General features: G+C 45.3%; 1 protein-coding gene across 1 annotated transcript in view; it reads left to right on the forward strand.

Annotated features, from left to right (window-relative positions):
* The window catches only part of IQCA1 (IQ motif containing with AAA domain 1), a 140,142-nt gene that overhangs the window by 107,922 nt on the left and 13,762 nt on the right, over positions 1 to 18,458 (forward strand). The window contains 2 exon segments of the mRNA XM_056856864.1: positions 1,997 to 2,104; positions 13,124 to 13,323. Coding sequence (XP_056712842.1) covers positions 1,997 to 2,104; positions 13,124 to 13,323 — 308 coding nt within the window.

Here is an 18,458-nt window from a genome sequence, read left to right on the forward strand (position 1 = left end):
GAACCGGCTAGGATTACTTGAAATTGCAGTAGTTTAAAATTCAGCATTGTCTTAGTTCTCATATTTAGAACTGCTCCCCATTGCACCTTGTCACATGATCGAGATACAGTCCTTGTGGCTGGTGCCTCCCTGGTCAGAAGTCGTAACAGAAAACAGGTTTTTTTCCCATCTCCTGGGAATTTATAATCTACCCTTGGAAGAATCTGCACCCCAGGGTTGATCTGATCTTCCTGGAAGATAAAACTTTCCAGCCATTTAGCTGTCCCCCTCTCTGTCCTTTTAGGTCAGGGGTGGGGAACCTTTTTCCCGCCAAGGGCCATTTGGATATTTATAACATCATTTGCGGGCCATATAAAATTATCAACTTAAAATTTAGCCGACCAAGCCCCAAGCAGGCAGCTGTCCCAGATGACCCCCCCCTGCATGGGCAAGCGGGCAGGCATCCAACCGGTGGCGCACTCACCCACCTGTTGGCACAGGATGGTCCAGCCGGAGTTGCTTCTGCCCCGCACAGTCAGGGCCGGATTCTACAGCCAGCTCTGGCTACCTCCACCTGCAGGGTTGAAATGAGGACACACTGACTAAGAACTCGGGGGCCCCCTCACGCATTCTGGCCCTGCCCCCTTTAAGCCCTCTATTGTCCCCACTTCTGCCCCCAGCCCTCTTGTAGTACAGAGGAAATATGATTCTCTACGCCCCTGGTGGGAAAGGGTTAACATAGTTTCTTGGGCGGTCCTAGCAGCTCCATAGCTAACAACTCTTCTTCAAGGAGGAAAAAAGGTTCTTTTTCTCAGCAAAACAAACATCCGCCTTGAATAGATGCTATTCCTGTCCGCGGGAGGGGGCGGATCGCCAGTCTTAGATCCTTCTGTGCTAGAGATCTGCCAGGACCCACGAAGGGCCAGACCAAATGATTTTGCGGGCCTTAAACGGCCCCCGGGCCTGACATTCCCCACTCCTGTTTTAGGTGTAGCATTCTAGCAAAGCGTGAGATGGTAAACCCATTGTCCTACTTCGGCCAACTCTGTGCTTGGGCTTAATGGCTCAACCACCACCCCCGCTCCCTCCTTTCTACCAGCTACAATTTTGCAGCCAGGTTCTAGCTTATAAACAGAGAGTACTCCCAATATGTGAAATATTGGGCCGAATTCTAGGATGGAGAACATTTCTCCACACCCCTCAAAAATCTGCTATTCAGAGGTGATCTGAACCTGGAAGTCCTATTTAGCTGTTAAGGGTACTGTTTTTCCTTTTTTGAAAAACAAGAAATACTAAGATTTTAAGTCACTTTAAGACAGTTGGCAAGGCACTTTCCATATTCACTCATGGACCAAGAAGCATGGAAGTTGTCAATCGCGGCACCAGACTCAACTTCTGCACCACTTACAGCTTAAGCGATTAACATGCTGTAACATCTCACAGTTTATACTTGCTTATGAATTCTATTCTGGGCACCCTTGGTTTGCCTTGATCTTTCAGCTCAACTCTGAGCTTGGGTGATGGTTCCAGAAAGAAATTCTACAGGTGTGGCCAGGGAATGAATTCTAAAATGGTATTAAAAGGTAAAGGTCCCCTGTGCAAGCACCCGGTCATTCCTGACCCTTGGGGTGACGTCACATCCAGACATTTACTAGGCAGACTTTGTTTACGGGGTGGTTTGCCATTGCCTTCCCCAGTCGTCTACACTTTACCCCCAGCAAGCTGGGTCCTCATTTTACCGACCTCGGAAGGCTGGAAGGCTGAGTCAACCTTGAGCCGGCTACCTGAAACCAACTTCCGTTGGAATCGAACTCAGGTCATTAGCAGAGCTTGGACTGCAGTACTGCAGCTTACCACTCTGTGCCACGGGGCAGTAATGGTATTACTAGCTGAGAAAAGCTATTAGGACTTGAAAGGACATCATATTTGTATTCCCTGGTAGTTTCTAACTTCTGGAGCACTGCGTTCGGCAGTAATCTCCCATGTCACCTATTAAGCCTTCATCTCTTCCCTGCAGGCGAATACAGCTATCTGGGCACTACACTTCGACAGGTGGACGTAGAACCAATGCCTTCTCTCACAGATGTCAGGCAGCTCATCACACTATATGGAATACTACCCTTAGGTAAGATCACATCGGAAACAACCAGGGGGCGCAATACCATCCTTGGCTTTCTAACAGCATCATATATTTTTACTAGCAATGACAGTGCTTGATTGATTTTAGCTGAAAGCATTCTGCAGAATTCTTTTTTCAATTAGGCATTCCTGAATGGAGACAGTACGCTTTTAATAGCGCACTTAAAAGAGGAGCGTGCCTGCTGTTGTGTTTGACATACCGTTTCTTTGCCATTTTTGTTTGCATTCTAACAGTCTGGGAACTGCATCACATAAAGGAATTCACTTGGGAAAGGTAATAGATAACACAAGCTCCAGTGATTAAATTTAATCAAGCTAGGGGAAGGTTGCAATTTACCTTTTTACAAGCCAGCTAACGTGTCTGGCTGTTAAACAATGGAAGCATTTATGGAATTAGAGCTCATTTCTTGTATCAAAGAGAGTGCTATTAATTGCCCTTACCATTTTGAATTCCAGAAATTATTAAAAAGAACTGACCACATCAGTTTACTTAAAAGTACCATTTACATGTTATACTGGCCTTCTTAGGTGTAGATCCTTGGCCTCAGCAAAGCCTTGGTAATGGGCTCTTATTTTATTACTATGGTTAGTTTGGGAGACTTCCGAAGAAAACATTTCTAGAATCGCTTTATAGTAGGGAAGGGTCTGGTTTCAATCTAGTCCCAAGTGAGGACTGGTCCAGAAGTAAAATGTATAGTAAAACACTGGGTGCTCATCCATCTAACCATTCAGTCAGAAGAAGAACATATTCTCAGGCATAACTCACATGTGAAATAGCTTTCTGAAGCAGGATCAAGACCAAATGAAGGAATTAGAATCAGGGCCAGTCAAGAATTCAAAGCTGGACATGTTGATTCACACTTTTACAGATTATTTAACAAGACAGATGGAATTATAACAAAACACTCTTCTGGTACAAGTTTATTTGTTGTTGAAGGGTCTTGAATCGGTGGCTTGGTATGTAGTTGTTAACCCTACATTGACTAAAATGTCATTCATAAAAGTTACCATTAAGCTGATAACATGGTTTGCATCCATTTTGGTCTTGTAAAATGAGAGATTTGGAGCCACTTTCAGTGTGGTACTGGATAATACTGCAAAAATTAATTTTTTTAAAGCCACGACACAAGCAAGCCCAGCAGTATGCATCTTTCTTCAATAATACATCTTTATGGGTTGGATCCTATGACTCCCTTCCAGTAAGGGAAGAGCCTTTTATACTCAAGGAAGGCTTCCTCCTTCAGAGCAAGGCTCCTCTGCTTTGCAAGGTGGTGGAAAGTGCCGTCAAGTTGCAGGCAAATTATGGTGACCCCCAAAGGAAGAGGCACATGGGTGTTTTGCCATTGCCTGCCCCTGTGTAGCAACCCTGGACCTCCTTGGTGGTCTCCCTTCCAAGTACTGACCAGGGCCAACCCTGCTTAGCTTCTGAGATCTGACGAGATCTGAGTAGCCTGGACCATCCAGGTCAGGGCTCACTTAGCATAAGAACAAATAAGAACAAATTTGTTTTGTTTAATAGGCTTACTTCTGAGTAAACACACATAGATTAAGGCTGCATGATTATGTTACCATTTTATTTCTACTTTGACATGTGAGCTGGGTTTTCTGCTCTTGTGCAACTGTATAAAACTAGGAACCTCTGAGTTAACTTATTTGAAAGAACCAGAATGCAGTTATTTCTTAGCTGCCTTTCATACGCCTTGTGAGTAATTATGTAGAATCAGGATTTCTTTTTCTCCATGCAAACTGTGAACCTTCATTTAACTTTTCTTCAGTTTATGTAATTACAAATTGAACTGTGACACAGATCAAACAAATAAGCACAAGGAGTAATTTTGACATGGGAAACATGTTGTGAAACCCATATTTCAAAACGTATTCAGCTTTACAATAGAATCATCCTACCTGCCACCTGGGCTGATCTACAGATTACCAGATCTATTTATTTATTTATGCTGTTCTCCAGAACTTGCTTGAGTAAAGATTAAAACTAGGATAGATAGATAGATAGATAGATAGATAGATAGATAGATAGATAGATAGATAGATAGATAGATAGATAGATAGATAATTTATTTGCGGCACTTAGCCAGTCAAAACATGATAAAACGGAAAGCATGGACTAATAGATTCTTTCAATCAAAGAATTACAGTCCGAGTCTTAAAGCATTTTTAAAACATTTAAAAAAGGAATTACAGCTGGGACACATCTGTCAATTGCGCTGTTCTAAGGCGACGAATTTTTATTGCTGCTAAACAAAATTTCGCTACCTGAACAGTGGTTGAAGGATTACCCCCTTGTAGGAGCATCTCAAACCTTTCACCTGCCCTGTCAGGTCTCAATCTCGATAAGAGGGGCTCAATAAACTTCGAACGGGGTAATGTATAGAAATTGCAGTTCAGGGGGGCATGCTCAACAGTTTCTAAGTCCCCTGATTTGCAGGGGCAGAATCTCTCTTCCCAGGGTGTCTTCTTATATTTCCCCTCAAGCACAGCAGATGGTAAGGCTGCACATCTGGCCAGGGTAAAGGCCCTTCTATAATTATTTATCTCTAAATAGTGGAAATAGGCTGCTGGTGCTAGGATGTATTTAGTATGGAGGGGTGCAGTGAATAGAGGAGCCCTTGCTAGATCTGTTTGTCTCTCGATGTCTTCCGATCCTTTGGGATATAATTAACTTAGTTTGTTCCCACCCTAACTGAAGTAAAGCAGGGGTATAAAACCCAAGTTGTTTAATTTGACATCTATGGCTGTCACCCATCTGGATCTAAAGGAGTCACATAGGATCAGTGGGAGAAGACCATTAGGGTTGAAGTTAATTTTCAGCCAGAGAGAGATCGAGGACAGGACAATCCTTGCCTCCACCTTCATCATGCCAGTTTCTCGCTCAGAGGGAGAAGGGCATCTTCATTATGGGTGTTTCCTTTTCCTCTTATCTCGGGAGGCAGGAACCAAATATTTAAATTTTTCTGACCTCTGAGGGTAAACGCCCCCTTGTGACCAGTTCTATTTCCTGCCTTGAACGGGAGAGCAGCCTTCTAGCAGCTCTCTGCTACAGAAATAATAGAGAAACCTTAACCTTACTTATTAGACCTAAAAATATTCTTATTTTAACAAACCTAAACTTAACCTAACTAATCTACTACTCAATTCTATTTACTGTCTTAATTTTCTGCCTATTCTCCTCAGAAGGGTCTTTTCCCGCCAAAAAATAAAAATAAAAAATGGCGGATCGGCATCAGGACAGCTATATAGCGCCTGCCAATTTAGACCCTAGCCTGCTAGTGGCCTTACCACTACAATTAGATGAACCCTTGGACAGTCACTCTGGTGACCTGAGGACCAAAACTCAAAAGGGAAAGGCAAAAGCGGCAAGAACGGCGCAGGCAAGTACAAACGGCTTGGCTCGACCGCTAACAAGCGCGCCAAATGCCTGCTGCAAAACGCACGCTGCTCTGCCGCGCCTGAAAGACGCGACTGCCAGATCGCAACAGAAAGCGGCCGGGAGAAAACAGCGGCGGTAGCCGCTCCTCCCACACAGCATGAACGGGGGAAATGAAGGAGGCTGGCGGCTCGCCTTTTTGCCTCGCCCGCCGTGCTCCGTCCTTAGGCGGCTCGCCTATTGTTATTCAAGGACGGGAAGCAGCGGGAAGCAGCCAGGAGAACACAGCGGCTATAGCCACTTCTCCCACACTGCACAAACGGGGAAAATGAAGGAGGCTGGCGGCTCGCCTTTTTGCCTCGCAATGCTCCGTCCTCAGGCGGCTCGCCTATTATTATTCAAGGACGGGAAGCATCAACGGAGACATCGACTGCCGGTAAGGTGACTTCGCCCCCCCCCCCCTCATAGATGCAGCCTGTTTTACTCCTGTAAGAGCAGAGCTCTCCGCCCTGATTAAAAACGCCTTCTCAGATGGCTTAAGGGCAGTACAACCTCCTTATCCTGCCCCATCCATACAGGGATCGTAGGGATCACACCCTCCAGCACCACAAACAGTAATCTGATTGCTAAAAGGGCAGAATATCAGCCAAAGCAGGGGAACGACTGTGGCTCAGTGGCAGAGCGTCGGATTGGCATGCAGAGGGCCAATTCTGGTAGTAGGTGATGTGGAAGACCTCTGCCTGAGATCCTGGTGAGCCAATCACCAGTCCAAGTAGTACCAAGAGAGTACGTGCTGGCCAGCCTAAGCAGCGCTGAAAGCTAATTCACGGTTACAAAATTGCCAATTGGTACCCAGACTGTCTATAGTATTTAACGCAGAAGATTTCCTTCTGCATTGGCATAAAAACCTAGCTACTCTTGATCTCTCAGAGGACTCAGAGTGGGAGAAAAGACTCCAGATAGGTTTGTGCCAGCGCTTGATTATTTCTAACTCTGTTGAAAGCAGAGCGGGAGAAACCAATGGCACCCATACAATGCTCCACAGCCTCTAGGAAGCCTTTATAGTTGGTTTATCGGTGCTTCTAAAATTCTAAAAGTGCCTTCAGTAGAATCACCTGTCACTGCCTTCACTCCTTCAACCTTGTTACATGGCCTTGCCATGATTAGGGACCCTACAGATAGGAAGGCAGAGTTAGCAGGCATAAATGCTCAGAGGCCTTGGCACTCACTATCAAGCGCTTCTATCACATCTGCCCTAGTATACAGAGCGGCAATAATTTGGACTAGGAAGTTATATCAACTTTTTCCACAGGAAGAAAGAAACGCCTTTACAGGAGTACCCATGTTTTTTGAGAGTGGTATTCTTTCTAACTGATTCGAACTTCGATGCCATGCCATATGCAGCTAGGACACTAGCCGCAGCATCAGATGCCAGAAGGGCATCCATGTTTTTTTTTTTTTTTTTTTTTTGAGAGTGGTATCCTTCCAGCTGATTCTACCTTAGATACCATGTCATCCATGTTTTCGAGAGTGGTATTCTTTCTAGCTGATTCCTCCTTAGATAACATGTCATATGCAGCTAGAACACTAGCCACAGCCTCAGCTGCCAGAAAGGCTCTCTGGGTACGCCCCTGGCAAGCGGAGTATATAGATCAAAATTGGTTATTATGGGCTTCCTGTATCAGGGAAAGACCTTGCTTGGAGACAATTTGGTCCCCATATCAGTGGAGACCAAAGACAAGTTTCTACGCAAGGAATCCAAGGGATCACTCCCTCTATGTCCTTTCGTGCATACCACATATTTCAAAGATACAGACCTGATCAACCTAGAAACCACCGGAACCAGAATCGCAGCTCCTTTAGTAAAGGAGGACGATTCAATAAATCTCCAAAATCCTCCACCTTCCAGGGCAATAAAGGGGATAAACCCGACCGCCCAACCAAACAGTGACGCCAGCCACCAGTCAGTGGAAGGCAGGCTCAGCCTATTACACCGTCAGTGGTCACCTCCCAACCAGGCCTCTGGGTCACAAACATTATCTCACAAGGCTATCAGATAGAGTTTTTCTTACACTCCTTCACATCGACTAGTAATATCTCCAACATTCCCCCCCCCAAAAAAAAAAAAATCCATAGAACTTCAGAGGCCTCTTGGACATCAAGGCGATGGAGCCAGTCTCACCATTAGAGCATACATTGGGAGTCTATTCAGTATTCTTTACTGTTCCCAACAAAGGCGGCGGATGGAAAGCCATCCTAGACCTCAAGTTTCTGAACAGATTATCCCATTAAAGCGCTTCAGGATGGAGACACTAAAGTCAGTCACACAGGTCCTCAGGGAAAAGCATTTTCTTACATTCTAATACACCCGGCACATTGTTGTTTCCTTCGGTTCCCATACAAGGGACACCTCTTCCAATTCAGGGCCTTACGATTCGGGTTATCATCGCCCCTCCTCGAGTATTCACCAAAGTTCTGGACACACCAGTCACATCTCTGCGCGAGGAGGGCGTGAGAATGCACCCTTCTCAGACGACATTCTGATTTGCGCAAGCTCAAACTAGCAGAGCATAGATCATTCAGAGAGAGTTCTAAAGAGGTTAACAGAACACTGGTCATAATCAACTTCAGAAAGACCCACTTAGTTCCATCCCAACGATTGAGAGAGATGGGGGATGGACATAGACACACTGACAAACTCCTTATACCTTCCAGTGGACAAAAATCCACAACATTTCATCTCTAGCAAAGAAAGCGATTAATTCCCGGTCGCCTTCTCTAATGTCCCTGACCAAACTGAAGGGTCACATGTCTGCATGCATTCCCGCAGTTCAAGGGGCACGCTTACGAGCAAGACCTCTTCAATGGTTCTTAAGGCCGTACCAAAGAGTCATACCAAGGAAGAAGTGACAGAAATCTCATCCTGACCGATGAAGTCAGATCAAGACTAGTATGATGGTTTCAGTCTCAGAATTTGACGAAAGGAAGTTGGTATCTCCGTCCAACACCAATTCAAATCTTCACGGACGCGTGTCTATCAGGTTGGGAAGCCACACTCAAGGGACAATGGCTCAAGCAACATGGACTATCAAGAACAGAATCTTCACATCAGTGCCCTAGAAATCAGGACGATCCTCAGAAGCGACTACATTTTTCCTTGGGCCGAGTCCAACCTCTCATCAAAATCAGCAGAACATATTCAGGGCACAGTCAACATACAAGCAGACTGGCTCAGCAGACAGGACATCAGCGAGGCAGAATGGTCTCTACATCCAGAGGTCTTTCAACTTATTACTCAGAGATTCGGCACGCCACAGATTCATCTGTTTGCATCCAGCATCATCCACCAGCTGCCAAGGTACTATTCCATGTACCGTCAACAGGGGGCGGAACAAATGGACCTCTTAATGTCACCAGGGCCACACGACCTACTGTACGGGTCCCCCCCTCCCTCCAAGGGTATTGAGAAAGGTACGACTTCAAAAAGCATCAGTCAGATTCATAGCTCCATATTGGCTGCGATGACCGTGGTTCCCATTTATAATTCAGATGTCCATACAGAACCAATGGAGACTTCCAGACAGACAAGATCTCCCTCTACAAGACCCAATATGCCATCCCAATCCAGGGTGGTACAAACTGACCGCACGGGCACTGAAAGGAGATGACTTATAGCCCTAGGTTATAGCCCGGTGGCCGTCACTACCATATTGACAACAAGGAAGCCATCAGGAGGGACAGAGCTTAGGGCTAGCTACCTGCACTCTACAAAGGCAACTGGCATCTATAGCTACCATAGTACCCAAGGTATCTGGATACCGCTTAACCAAACACCATCACATAAAAGCCTTTTTAAGGGGCGTCAGTTATTTAGCTCCTCCTGTTAGACACAGGTTCACAACTAGAGCCTGCACACAGCTTTGACAGCACTCACACAACTACCATTCGAACCAATCACTGAGATAGGACAAAATGTAGCTGCAAGTTTCACAGGGAGCAGGACATAGTGCTTACATCTTCTGCACTAACCCCAAGAATCCTAAGGAGAAGGCCTGGCACTAGCTAGACCTAAGAAGGGCACTACCTGTTTACATTTATCTTACTAAAATTATTAGGAACTCTGACTCCTTATTCGTTCATATCTCACCACCTGACAAGGGCAAGCATATGTCCAAGGCATCCATTAGTAGGACCATCACCTTATACATAACACAGGCTTATAGAATAAGTAACCTACCTGCTCCTGCGGGCGTTACTGCCCACTTGGGAAGAAGTGCGGCTACTTCAGCAGCCTTCGACTGCCGTGCTTTATGGAAGAGATATGTAAGGCTGCAACTTGGTCCTCGGTGTCCACATTTGTGAGACACTACAAATTAGATCTATACTTGTCAGCAGATGCCGCCTTAGGCAGACGCGTACTGCAAAGTATACTTCAGGACGTCTAACCCTCCCAAGGGCGGGGGACAGCTCTTGTATGTCCCATAATGAAGATGCCCTTCTCCCTCTGAGCGAGAAAGAGCCTTGGCTACTTACCGTGAAGGCTTCTTCTGCTCAGAGGGACGAAGGGCATCTTGCCCGCCCAGACGTCAGTAAAATATAAATAAAACAAATAAAATAAAATTACAGGTAATCATGGTTACATCTAACTTCCAGTTGACATTCAATTCAAGTTAAACGCTGTTTGTTGGTTCATGACTTATAGTTATCCTAAAGGTTCATCGTTAATGTTTATTAGGAACTTATTTCTTGTATAGAATTATAACTAACATGTTTCTTCAGTCTATCTTAAATATATAAGGCTCGGAAAGTCTTTAACTGATCACAAGGGGGCGTTTACCCTCAGAGGTCAGAAAAATTTAAATATTTGGTTCCTGCCTCCCGAGATAAGAGGAAAAGGAAACACCCATAATGAAGATGCCCTTCGTCCCTCTGAGCAGAAGAAGCCTTCACGGTAAGTAGCCAAGGCTCTTTCTAAACGTATCAGAGCATTTGGAACACATCTTGGCAATTGCAGGGCAGCTCTAAGGTACTTAGATTGCACACGTTCAATGGGAGTAAGACTAGAGGGTGAAGAGTCGAGTTGTGTTCCATATAGCATTTGTGCTAGGGTTTTCGCCTGATAAAGTTTGAGTGCTGCTGGAATGTAATGTGCCCCTTTGGTCCGGAGGAAATTGATTATCAAACGGGCTGACCTTTTCCCCAAATTGGCTACATGAGTATTATGGGCCAACTTGGATCCAGATGCCTGGATTATCGTTCCGAGATATTTATATTGGGTGACCTGTTCCAGCCTGTGGCCATTAGTGCCCCACCTCCTATATTTAGGACGTCTACCAAAGGCCATGACTTTTGTTTTATCATAGTTGTGATCACGCGTTCTTTCTCACAAAACGTTGCCACTCTCATAAGCGCCCTCCTGAGACCAACTGGGGTTCTTGAAAAAATTACCGCATCATCAGCGTAGAGCAGTATATGAATATGCCTGTCCGCCAGTTTAGGAGGATGCAAATCTGGTGCTTTCAGTGTGTTAACTAGATTATTTATATAGTAGGCAAAGAGCTGGGGGGTGAGAAGACAGCCCTGCCTAACACCTCTATAGGTGTTTATGGGGGCAGTAAGATGTCCTCCTCTATTACACCTGACTCTCAGTGCTATATGTTCGTGCAGGGCTCTCAGCAACATCAAGAGCCTTTTGTCTATGTTTGTGGCTTTAAGCTTGTCCCAAAGTAAAGGTCTGGAGATTGAATTGAATGCTGCCCTGAAATCAATGAATGCCGCATATAAGGAGGAATTTCCCTTATTAGAGTATTTCTCTGCAAGATGTTGAAGGACAAGGCAGTGCTCTATTGTAGCTCTCCCTTCCCTAAAGCCTGCCTGTTCTGTTGCCAAAATATCCTCTTGGGTGAGCCAGAGAGTTAATTTGTCTAGCAAGTGTCTTGAATATAATTTGCTAATGACGCTTAGGAGACTAATAGGCCTATAGTTGGACGGGTCCTTCCTACTACCTTTTTTATAGAATGGGATAACTAATGCCAGCCCCCAATCTTTAGGGACTCTTCCAGTAGAGTCTATTAATGTAAACAGTGCTGCTAGAAAGGGGGCCCACCAATCTATATTCTCCTTAAGCAGCTCAGGGGGGATACCATCAATTCCAGGGGCTTTGCCCGGTTTTAGTTGGTTTATAAGGGATTTAACCTCATTTGCCAAGACCGGCGGCCAGGAGGGAGTCTTTGACAGGTCAGGGCTACAGGGGGCCAGAGGATGCACGTCGTCATAAAGGCTCTGAAAAAATATGACCCACCTATCCGCAGCCACATGTGAATAAAACTAGGTTAGTTATCATGGTTGTGGCTAAACCATTCCCCGAAAAATGCCCCATCGAGGTCAGAAGCTTCCAAGCAGTAAGGGTGTGATCCACTCAAAAGCAAGCAGTGGGAAGTCCCTTTGATTTGAAAGATACAATTAACTGCATCAAGTGTTTTGACCAACTGATTTCCTGCAGACGCCCCATTATTGCTGGGGTTTGTAGAGGAATGACTGAACGTCCGTGTACTCGTCTGTGTGGTTCCCAAACCATTTGGAAGAGAGAAGGAGAGACATGCTGGCCTGGAGTCAGAAGCTCTCTTTTGATCCACTGTGAACTGTGCGCCCATGTGGTCAGCATCTGGCAAGCCACCATCAAAGCTTCTCCAACCCCGCTAAGAGGTCTCTCCCAACTCCAGCACGTTTATTCGTTTTCACATTCATTTCCTGCCTTTCAACAGTTTGCTTCAAAGGTGGCCTACATGACTAGGATTGCCAGCTCTGGGTTGGGAAATACCTGGAGATTTTGGGGGAGGAGCCTGAGGAGGGTGGGGTTTGGAGAGGGGAGGGACTTCAATGCCATAGAGTCCACCTTCCAAAGTGGCCATTTTCTCCAGGGGAACTGATCTGTCGCCTGGAGATCAGTTGTAATTACGGGAGATCTCCAGCCACCACCTGGAGGTTACAAAAAAGGAGACACCTCTGTGTTCTATATAATGCAGTTAACTGAAGTCAACACAGGCAAAAATACCAGCTCTATCTATATTATAACAATGGAAATTAACAATGAAAATGATGGTGCCTAATAGCGCATACCAGTATCCCGCCGAGGAACGATGTAAGAGGCAGTACACATGACTGGAATGTGTTTATTTAAATTGTGAAAATAACTATAGAGGAGAGATGAAATATGGAACTGAAGAAGAAATACGAAATGGAATAATCTCGAGAAAAACCATCTTCCAGAGGCTGCTGAGTACAAGAGATATTATATGAACTGTAAGGAGTATACACTCCATGTAATTTTGAGCAGACAGTTCATCCATGTGTTATGGTTGTATTATAGAAAGTGGGGAGTTTCTTGGATGTATTACCACCTGGAGGTTGGCAACCCAATACATGGCAGAAAGGGGCCAGGTGATACTGGGCCAGGCAGACCAAAGGAAGGGGCCTCCTTCTCCACCTGCGGGATGGCTGGCTGCTGCTGAAGTCTGAAATGCGACTGGTGGGCCAGGAGCCACTGGTGTGGATCAGTGAACGGAAGCCTCCTTTAAGCGGATCTTCATGGGGGTCAAGTAAATCTATATTTTACCTCCATAGGTTCTCAGTCTGTTCACGAGAAAGCTCCTCTGGTAAAAACCTTGCTTCTGGCTGGACCGGTAGGAGTGGGAAAGAAGATGCTTATTCATGCTCTCTGCACAGAAACAGGAGCCAACCTCTTCAATTTATCTGCAGCTAACATTGCTGGTAAATACCCTGGCAAGACTGGTCTGCAAATGATGCTCCACATAGTGTTCAAGGTAGGGCTGAGACGGTTCTCTACCTTTTTGTGGGGGGAGGTTACTATCTATCAAGGATTGTGGGTTCGATCCAACGCAGAGGCAGGCAATGGCAAACCACCTCTATTTGTCTGTTGCCTCAAACACCCTATGCGGTCACTATGAGTCGGCTACAGCTTACTGACATTTTACACACCCAAGGTTATGCTGGGAATCATGGGACCTGCCAGGACAAAAGGCATGTGGGACGGGCTATAGTAAGGAGAGGAGTTAAGCAAGATTGAGTGGAAAAGCTGGCTCAATCCAACCGGCTGGTACAATTTATTGATTTATTGTGGTACAATTATTACAGTAATCCATGATCTCCAGAGTTGAGATAATAATAGGTCTAAGAACTTTTTTTTAATTTAAAAGCATGTACTTTATAAAAGATTGACATACCATGGACCCCAGTTTGAGTGGCACCCTCTAAGTGCAAAGGAAAAGGTAAAGTGCTTAAAGACCAGTGGAAACTGTAAGTGCTGGAGAGTAAGCAGTAATCACTATGTGTGAGTCTGTTGGAAGCGTTGATTACTTATAGAGCGCAGAAGGGAGCCTTGTGCCTTCAATTACAATTTCCATGTTTTGGGGGGGCATGAGTGAATTTGCCAGTGCCAGCTCTTCTCTTAAGAGGGTTGGACTAGTATCTGGAAGAATCTCTCTCGTGCCATGGAAGCTCACTGGGTGACTATGGACCAGTCACATTCTCTCAGGCCAGCCTACCTCGTAGGATTGTTGTGAGGATAAATTGGAGGAAAGGAAAATGAGGTAAGCCACTTTGGGTCTCCACTGAGAGAAAGGGAGAATGGCAGGGTGTAAATGAATAAAAGCAATGAATTATTTAATTAAATCAAGAGGGGTTTTTATCCTACTTGTATGTTGAGGAGGAAATCCACTGATTTACATGAGCCCTGTAGGGATGTGGGGGTGACAACATTTCACTTCAGTGTGGCTGTGTAATAGCTAACATTTGCATTGCCCTTTTTGATTTTGAAAGCATTTTGTATATATTATCTAAGCAGTCTTTACCACAGCTCTTTACCAAGTAGGCCATATTTATTATTTTTTCCCGTTATTCTCATTTTCATTATTGTCACAGTTTGTCCAGTGGCTTCGGTAAAGCAGCTCATTATCGTTATTCTCATGTTGGTACAAAGGGGGAGGTGGCTAAAGGTGAATCGGGGTGGGCACATCCTGGTTCTCTGCAGTGGCCACAACGGCAGATTGTTGTTGTGCCTGCATAGTTCCTTAGAATCAATCATAGAATCATAGAATTGGAAGGGACCACCAGGGTCATCTAGTCCAACCCCCTTCTGCCTCTCCCTTCAATCAGTCCCTCATGTGGAACCCTTGGTCAAAAGCTTTGTAGTTTTGGGAAGCCTGTGGCGAAGCTCCAGTTTGCTATGCTACCCAAATGCTCAAATCGGGGACCAGTGGAGAGTATTTCACGACCACAACTGGGATTCTAGACCACACCCAATTCAGACTCTGGCATACCGACCAGTTGTGCTTGTGCCTGTCAGAGACAAACAGGATTGTTGCGGTATCTTAATTCGGATGGTGGCTTTGAACAACTCTGGAGTGTAGTAATCAACACTGCAAATCAGGGCCGGATCCAGGTTTTGGGGGCCCTGGGCAGAAAGTTCCTAGGGTCCCCTCCATCCTCCACCTACTACCAGGTCCCTAGTTTGTGCCCCCCTACCCACCTTCATGCCGCCCACCTGCTTGTGAGTCCTTCCCTTCTCTGCTCACCAGCCTCCCACACACACACACCGCCCATTCTCACAACAGCCTGCAGCCCTTTCCTCAGTGGCAGTGGGCAGTGCGTGCAGCAGGGAGCATGGGTGGTGAAGCACTGGCAAGTGAGTGCGTGGGGGGGGGCATGGGCAGCAGCGGGCCCTGCCAGAAACCCTGGTCTCCAGCAGCTGCCCCACCTTGGGTATGTTGACCCCGGCCCAGCTGCAAATTCAGGGCACGTGGTCAAAGGTCTTAAGTCACATTCAGTGCTGATAACTTGAGTATGGAAGCCAAACCACATCCTGCAGCTGAAGTATGGATTATCTTGGAAACAAATTGAGAACTTAAAAAAATGATACATTTTACAGCTAGGGAATAGAGACAGAGATGACTGCACGCTAGAAGGCTCGCTTTGTTAAGCTCACAGATGTTGAATTATCTGCCCTCCATTAAATGATTTATTAAAATTACAACTTCTTTGTTTATTTGGAAAAAATTGTATGTCGCCTCTCCGGGGAACCTGCCTGAAGTGGTTGACAATATAAAAAACATGATAAAAAAAAAAAATAAAACATTGGTGTGAGATTTTTTTTTTTAGACCATGTAAACCTAATATTCAGAAACACAGCTAGAGCTTAAAACAACATGAAACGTGGAGCAAGTTTAAAAGGGTCTTAAATATTTCTCAGGTTAAAAACAGAATACAAAACAAAAATTCTGCAACTACGAGAGGTGGATGCTTTGCTGTGCATCCTCGAGCTAACGGCAAGTAAAAAACAAAAGGACAACACCGGGATTTTCAGCTATACGTCGCTCACTTGTAGAAACCTCGTACCGCTTTGTATGTGGTCATAGTGCTTTAATTCAGAAGCGTGCCTGGGTAGGGGACGTACCTTTAATTCCAGATGTAAAAGGACACAACAGAGCCGGACTTACGCAACACTTTCCTAAAAACGAGGGCCGGAGCGAGCGGCCTCTGCTCTCACAAGGCGCCGGCATTAGCTCCACTTGGCAATATTAGAAAGGTTAAGGAGCCCTCTGCTGGCAACTTCGACAAAATGAAGAGTGCGGCGCCGCTAATAAAATTTCAATTATAAATTAATTGCATAGTCCATTTAATTATCCTTCGACTCCAACTACCCATGGATAATTCAAATGAAGTACTTTCATTGGAATGTACAGTCTGCTACATATCTGCCAACAATTTCAATTAGATTCCAATGGATTATGGGTGTTTCGCTTTAAAAAAAAAAGAAGTAGCAAGATTGTAGAATATTGATCAGATCAGCACAGCTTGCTACTCTAGAGTACTAACTAGTGTGCTGTGTACAGGAAAATGTGTTCATTCACAGCTAATCCCAGTCAACTGGCAAGTAGAGGTTGTTCATATCAGTGAATTGTTTGACCACTAATACACAGTGGAAGCCCTCCCTGTTTTGTTTCTGGCTCCATGAACTTCAGTAGCTCTTTTAAGACAAAGGAGATGATCGCTCTGAAGTGAAAAACTGAAAGGGTAAAGCTCTGGACGAAAGTCACTCATTCTAGAATCTGTACCTGTCTGTTTAACAGCACCGTGGATGTTTGTTGTAGAGAGGAGCATGTATACTTCTGTGCCCCTCAGCAGGACTGCAGAAAAAGTGCAAACATTGTTTTGAGGGGTGGGGGGACAGAGGACTCTCAATGATCTTCAGTTTCTAAAACGCATTATTTTAGTCAAATTGGTGGAGTCCCTGGGGTAATTCATTTTGCGCTGGCTAAAAACGTGCATTTCCCTCGGCTTCGTCTCCATTTGGTGACAGTACCATTCTTGGAAATGAAATCTTGATGCTGGCAGTGTGTTTAACAATTTTTTCCCATCAGCTGTTCTCATGTCACCTTTGCATCCTCGCCCCCCCTCCCAAAGTGCCTAGTGACTACTCTGAAAAAACACCCCCTCTCAAGCAAAGGCTTTCAAGTGGGGGTGTTATTCACTTACAACCCATCATCTTAGGGATGCTGATATATTTCAGCTTATGACTGAAGTGCTTCCCCAACAGGTTTTGTTTGAGGTTTTCCTCTGTGAGGTCAGATACGCCTGGAAATCACACAGGATCAATAATTATTTTGCATAGAACCAATATATTTTGCTCTTTCCTGCAGCAGCTGCTTCTGCCGTAAAACCCGGGGAGGGGGGAGGACATCAGAGTAGATAGACGAGTGACAACTGACACATTTAGCTTTGCAATTTACCTTTTGTCTTTTACTGAGCAAACAAGTTCAGCTGTGAAGCCAATAACCATTAGGCAATTTTTACTTTTAGCAGACATTTTTACAGAATTTCTATCACTTCAGGCAGCCCATTCTCCCCCCCCCCTCCCCGATGCTTGGGTTCCCCATACCTCACATGGTGAAATTGATAAGGAAATATTTCATCGGAAGAGCCTTTTTCTGCCCACCCTCCAACTTGCAAAAGATCAATCACCACCTGGTGGGAAAGCTGGCCATTTGATCCACAGCAGTCATTTGTAAAGAACCCTGAATGGGTTGGCCTTGATCACATTGCAAACGAGAACCGCTGTATATTCAAAGCAGCAGCTCGAAAAGGCATCCGTTGAGGCTCGGCACGTGGCGGGTTATGTTCCAAGCCCATGGAAAATTATCGCATTTGTCGTCAGCTGCGCTGGCTCTGCATACTGCACCCTGAGGACTTGTTCACACACGATATTTATGCTGAAGGTTAATTATTGTGATTATCTCTCCACTTTCAGCACAGATATCATGTGTGAACAGGTTCTCAGCGCAGTACCCATCCCCAGCGCAGCTAGCGACAAATCTGTTGATTCTTTTAAACAATATGGAATATACTGGCAACGTACCGAGTCTTGAGACATGCATCGGCTAACACTAGTATTTTGCATTTGTATAGTACTTCAGGCCCTGACCTGGATGGCCCTTGATAGCCTGATCTCGTCAGATCTCAGAAGCTAAGCAGGGTCAGCCCTGGTTAGTATTTGGATGGGAGACCACCAAGGAATACCAGGGTTGCTGTGCAGAGGAAGGCACTGGCAAACCACCTCTGTTAGTCTCTTGCCATGAAAACCCCAAAAGGGGTCGCCATAAGTCGGCTGCGACTTGACAGCACTTTACACACACACATAGCACTTCAGAATGCTTGAAGCACTTCATATACCTCCAGCACTCCTGCAAGGACAGTCAGTATCGTTCTAGGGCTCTCAGGCCTCCCCCTGGCGGTCGTAGTTGCCCCTCGCTGCTCTGAGCTGCAGTGAGAAAAAAAAATTTTTTTACATTACCTTTGACTACGCTGCTATGTCACTTTCAGGAAAACCTACAAGTGACATAGGGTAGCTTTAGGAGTCACTGGAAACTCTATGGTTTCACCA

This window comes from Euleptes europaea, chromosome 10 (assembly GCF_029931775.1).
Source record: "Euleptes europaea isolate rEulEur1 chromosome 10, rEulEur1.hap1, whole genome shotgun sequence".
Lineage (NCBI taxonomy): Eukaryota > Metazoa > Chordata > Lepidosauria > Squamata > Sphaerodactylidae > Euleptes > Euleptes europaea.